At 50.8% G+C, this 5,822-nt stretch overlaps 1 protein-coding gene across 1 annotated transcript; it reads left to right on the top strand.

Moving 5' to 3' along the window:
• The first annotated feature begins 873 nt into the window (after positions 1-873).
• LOC116974876 (C-X-C chemokine receptor type 2-like) lies at positions 874-5,307 on the top strand. The gene is made up of 2 exons (XM_033023489.1): positions 874-1,146; positions 4,149-5,307. Exons 1-2 carry the CDS (start codon positions 1,141-1,143, stop codon positions 5,250-5,252), a joined length of 1,110 nt encoding a protein of 369 aa, XP_032879380.1. The 5' UTR covers positions 874-1,140; the 3' UTR covers positions 5,253-5,307.
• The last annotated feature ends 515 nt before the right edge of the window (positions 5,308-5,822 follow it).

Here is a 5,822-nt window from a genome sequence, read left to right as displayed (position 1 = left end):
GAGTTAGATGTGGCCCTTGTGGCTAAAGGGATCAGGGGGTATGGAGAGAAGGCAGGTACAGGATACTGAGTTGGATGATCAGCCATGATCATATTGAATGGCGGTGCAGGCTCAAAGAGCCGAATGGCCTGCTCCTGCACCTATTTTCTATGTTTCTACCTCCCCCTCTCTCTCCCTCTCCACACACTCTCCCCTCTCTTTCCCCTCTCTCTCTGTCTCTCTCTCCTCTCACCTCTCTCTCTCCCCCCCTCTCTCCTCCTCTCTTCCCCATTTCTTCCTCCTACCTCACTCTTCCCCTTGCCCTCTCTCCCCTCTCTTTCTCCTCTGTCTCTATCTTTTTTCTTTGCCCCTTATCTCATTCTTTCCCCCGTTTCTCTTTCCCCCTCTTCCCCCTCTCTCTTTTACCATCCCCTCTCTTCCCCTCTCTCTCCCATTCTCTCCGCCCCCTCTCTCTTCCCTCTCCCCCCTCTCACTCCCCCCCCCCCTCCCACCTCACTCCCTCTCTCTCTCCCCTACCTCTCCCCCCCCTCTCCGTCTTCTCTCTCCATTCACTCCACCCCCGATCTCTCCCCTCTCTCTCCTCTCACCCCCCTCTCTCTCCCCCCACTGTTTCCCTGTCTCCTTCCCCTCTCTCTCTCTGCACCTCCCTTTGAGAATCTGTCCCTTCGGCACAGAGACTCTCGCGGCAGCGGCAGCGGCGCAACGCTTCCAACGGCTCCGACTCCCGGGACACTCGCACTGTCCGGAGCTGCTCCATGGCCAGAGCTGCAGCGAGTGACACGCCGGCCCCGGCAAACACTCGCAAGTCCCGGCTCCCCGCATCTGTTCCAGCGACGTCTCTGGTCATTTCCTGGTTCTCTGGGCGAGGTGTGTGTTGTGGCCACTCAGTGTATCTGACACACTCTCCCTGTGAGGGGGTGGGGGAGTGTGTGTAACATTGTCGGATTGCTTCAGGGATTGCAACACTCTTCCCACTCTACAAGATATCCACAGCTTCCCTCTGACAATCTGCGCATTGTGCGGGCGTCCACATTTGCCACACAAACATCTACGGACTCTTGGCTCCGTTAACAACCAAGACCACTGCACCCTCTCCAGCCCCGAACACCAAAGTCACACAGACAGCGTGAAACAACTTTGATGGAGGTATGTGGCATTTTTAAAAACATTTTTAAAGACCTTAACAAAATCTTGGAAGGTAGACAAAAATGCTGGAGAAACTCATGCGGCTTTTACACGGGGCGACTTGACGCAAGAGTTAACCAGAGTTCAACATCGTGGGAACCTCGTGCGATAACAGTGCGGCATTCGTGGACCACCGTGGACCACCGTAGCGCTAACGGCAGGTCATCGTGTAACTTGGTCACTCGGGAGAAAATTCAAGAAAATTGGAATTTCTCCAAGAGTGACTTGTACACTTGTGGTTGAGTATTGCAACATTATATGAACGTAGTGGCCAGTGCGATATCCGTGCGATATCCGTAATAACTCTTGCGGGTACCGTGGGAACTCCTGCGAACGGTGAACCCGGAAGCTGGACAGAGGGGACAGAAGGTGATTAAAAAAGGTGGTCTCAAAAGGACACATGGGAACATGTGTCCTTCGAGGACGTCCCACCTAATTGTCATTGTTGGATAATCTTTTTAACAGGAACACTTGCAGAGATGGCTCCCAGAAAATCTCAAAGGAAGGGGGAAAAGCGGGTCAGAGATGTTTTTGCCATGCAGGAGAATGAGGAGGAGACGCAGCAAGAGAGACAGGTGGAGAGGCAACAGGAGATGCCACAGATAACACTGCCTGTGGGCTCCTTGGAGCAGGGAGAGGGTGAGCAAGGTGCAATTCAGATTGCCTCCCCAGTAGCCGTTGTAGGAATAGCCTCTACAGACGCTTATGTAAAGGGAAGATGGCAGAAGGTAAAGCCATATAACTTCACCAGGGAACAAGAGGGGGAACTTGTAGAATGGTTCCAATTTAACGAGATTCTGTACGATAAATCCAGAGAGGATTATAGAAACAGGGAGAGGAAAAGGAACCTGCTGGAGACGAAGGCTGCCGAGTTTCCCGAGTGCTCATGTGAGTTTATATAACGATATATAAGTTCATCAAGAGGAGAACCATTTAATGTTATCCAAGATTTTAAAACATACATTGCTATTGATGTAAAAGTTCTGTGTTTGCAGTAAACTTAAACTTCTCTTATAAGTCTGTCTGTCTGCCCTGCAGCTGCAAAGTAAAAAAGTCGCAGACAGCTTTTACACCCTCTGTGTTTGAAGTTTAAAGAGCCATAAAAAGAATTATGCATGAGGGCAGGCAATTCTCACTTGTAATGCTTGCCTTTAAAAAGGCCATCTGTATTTACCAACTTTTGCTCAGGTATCCAAGAAGCACAAGAAATAGCACATTAAATGCGGAGGGCCGGCTCTATTTACATCCTGTACTCGAAATTATTTCGTAAAGGCATGTCTCCAAATGAGCCGATTCAACCAAGGGAGGATATATATAGTGTGTGAAAAAAAAAGTTACATCATTTGTGTCACGTGTAGTTCACGATGTTCATTCAAGATTTAACGCGACTGCTCGGGAAACGGCCAAGTAACTCGCACGAATAACATAAATGCCGAGTACCGTGGGAACTCTTTATCTACTGCCGTTATATCGTGCGAGACTCGTGCTGGACCACGACCTCTTCACTCTGGTGACATCTTGCGTCAACTCGCCCCGTGAAAAGGGGGTTTTAGGCAACATCTATGGAGAGAAGGAATAGACGATGTTCCCTAAGGGTCTCGGCCCAGAACGTCGCCTATTCCTTCTCTCCATAGATGCTGCCTCTCCCGCTGAGTTTCTCCAGCATTTTTATCTAGACTGTAGAGCCAGCACCGCCATTCAATGTGATCATGGCTGATCATCCCCAATCAGTACCCCGTTCCTGCCTTCTCCCCATATCCCCTGACTCCGCTATCTTAAAGAGCCCTATCTTGCTCTCTCTTGAAAGTATCCAGAGAACCGGCCTCCACCGCCCTCTGAGGCAGAGAATTCCACAGACTCACAACTCTCTGTGTGAAAAAGTTTTTCCTCATCTCCGTTCTAAATGGCTTACCCCTTATTCTTAAACTGTGGGCCCTGGTTCTCGACTCCCCCAATAGGGAACATGTTTCCTGCCTCTCGCATGTCCAAGCACTTAACAATCTTATATGTTTCAATAAGATCTCCTCTCACCCTACAAAATCCAGTGTGTACAAGCCCAGCCGCTCCATTCTCTCAGCATGTCAGTCCCGCCATCCTGGGAATTAACCTTGTAAACCTACGCTGCACTCCCTCAATAGCAAGCCCACTGCACACTCTACCTTCCAAGATTTTGTTAATTCTTTTAACGAGACTTTGGGTTTCGACCCGAAACGTCACCTATTCCTTCTCTCCATAGATGCTGCCTCACCCGCTGAGTTTCTCCTGCATTTTTGTCTACCTTCTATTTTTCCTGTATCTGAAGTTCGTTCTTTAATATACTCTTGGATCGCTCATCCCTTCCCACCCAAATCATTCCGAGCGTATGAGTGTAGATGGGACATGTTGGTTGGTGTCGGCAAGTTGGGCCGAAGGGCCTGTTTCCATGCTGTATCACTCTATGGCCCAGAGTAGGGGACTCAAGGTTTAAGATGAGGGGGGGGATATTTAGACAATAGACAATAGGTGCAGCAAGAGGCCAAAATCGTAAATTGTCCCTCGTGTGTGCGGAATAGTGTTAGTACAGACACCTGGGTTCGATCCCGACCACGGGTGCTGTGTGTATGGCCCACCGACTCCGCACCGACCAGCGATTACCCTGCACACTAACACACTATCCCACACACATTAGGGACAATTTACCATTTAACCAGGTATATTAACCTACAAATATGAACATACGTCATTGGAGTATTGGAGGAAACCGAAGATCTCGGAGAAGACCCACGCAGGTCACGGAGGGGGGGGGGGGGGGGGGGTGGACGTACAAACACCGTACAGACAGCACCCGTAGTCGGGATGGAACCCGGGTCACTGGCGCTGTGAGGCAGCAACTCTACCCGCTGCGCCACCGGGCCGCGCAGAATATGAAACACGTAACGCTACAGTTAAGACATTTCACCTTCTCCAATCTGTGTTTCCTACAGGAAATGATGGGTCAAAGCTTCAATCTAGATGACCATGACTTTGACAATATCTTTGAAAACTATTCGTACGAGTACGATGTTGAACCCGGCGTATCTCCCTGCATCCCCCTGGTGAAGAAGTCGCTCAACGTGATGTTGGCCGCGGTCTACAGCCTGGTGTGTCTCTTGGCCGTGACGGGGAATGTACTGGTGTTGGTGGTCATCCTTCACAACCGCCGCTCCATCTCATCCACGGACGTCTACCTGCTCCATCTGGCCACGGCCGACCTGCTCTTTGCCCTCACCCTGCCCTTCTGGGCAGTGGACGCCGTGTCTGGCTGGGTGTTTGGTGACGCCATGTGTAAGGTGATCAGTATGTTGCAGGAGGTGAACTTTTACAGTGGCATCCTCCTGCTGGCCTGCATCAGCGTGGACCGCTACCTGGCCATTGTCCGCTCTGTCCAGTCGCACGGCCACAAGAGGCCGTGGATGGTCAAACTGGTGTGTGCCGTCGTCTGGTTCGTGGCCCTGCTCCTGTCCTTGCCCGTCCTCTACAAGGGTGAGTTGATCCATGATCGCAGGACCCTGTGCTACGAGATCCTCGACGGACAATCGGCCGACATCTGGAGAACCGCCACCAGGTTCTTGCGGCACGTGATGGGCTTCCTCGTGCCGCTGGCCGCCATGGTCTTCTGCTACTCCGTCACCGTGTGGAAACTGTGCCAGACCAAGGGCTTCCAGAAGCAGAAAGCCATGAAGGTCATCATCGCGGTGGTGCTGGCCTTCCTGGCGTGCTGGCTGCCCCACAACGTCACGGTGCTGGTCGACACGCTGATGAGGAGCAAACTCATCGAAGACTCTTGCGCCAAACGCGACCACTTGGACAGGGCTCTGTCCGCCACCCAAACCCTGGGCTTCACGCACAGCTGCATCAACCCAATCCTCTACGCATTCATCGGGGTGAAGTTCAGGAGGAACCTGGTGAAGATCTTGGCTAAATCTGGAATCGTGAGGCGAGCGATCATCTCCAAGTACAGGAGGTCCATGTCGTCCATCTCTGAATCTGGCCTCATCTCCACCGCCATCTACATGGACCACGATGTAAACGTCCGGGCCACTAAGTAACTGGCTGGGAAGGAACATGAAGGGACTTACAGCCACATCTAACCATTGGAACGTCCAAACAGCTGAAAGAACATCAGTGGAGACAAGAACAAGATGAACAATGTAGGCGACCAATCTTAGAAATATAGACATAGAAACATAGAAAATAGGTGCAGCAGTAGGCCATTCGGCCCTTCGAGCCTGCACCGCCATTCAATATGATCATGGCTGATCATCCAACTCAGTATCCTGTACCTGCCTTCTCTACATACCCCCTGATCCCTTTAGCCACAAGGGCCACATCTAAGCCTCTTAAATATAGCCAATGAACTGGCCAACTACCTTCTGTGGCAGAGAATTCCACAGATTCACCACTCTCTGTGTGAAATAATTTTTTTTTCATCTCGGTCCTAAAAGATTTCCCCCTTATCCTTAAACTGTGACCCCTTGTTCTGGACTTCCCCAACATCGGGAACAATCTTCCTGCATCTAGCCTGTCCAACCCCTTAAGAATTTTGTAAGTTTCTATAAGATTCCCCCTCAATCTTCTAAATTCTAGCGAGTACAAGCCGAGTACGATAGAGAGATAGA

The sequence above is a fragment of the Amblyraja radiata genome, chromosome 7 (assembly GCF_010909765.2).
Source record: "Amblyraja radiata isolate CabotCenter1 chromosome 7, sAmbRad1.1.pri, whole genome shotgun sequence".
Lineage (NCBI taxonomy): Eukaryota > Metazoa > Chordata > Chondrichthyes > Rajiformes > Rajidae > Amblyraja > Amblyraja radiata.
The sequence above is the reverse complement of the archived record's forward strand: the minus strand, read 5'-3'. Positions and strand labels throughout refer to the sequence as shown.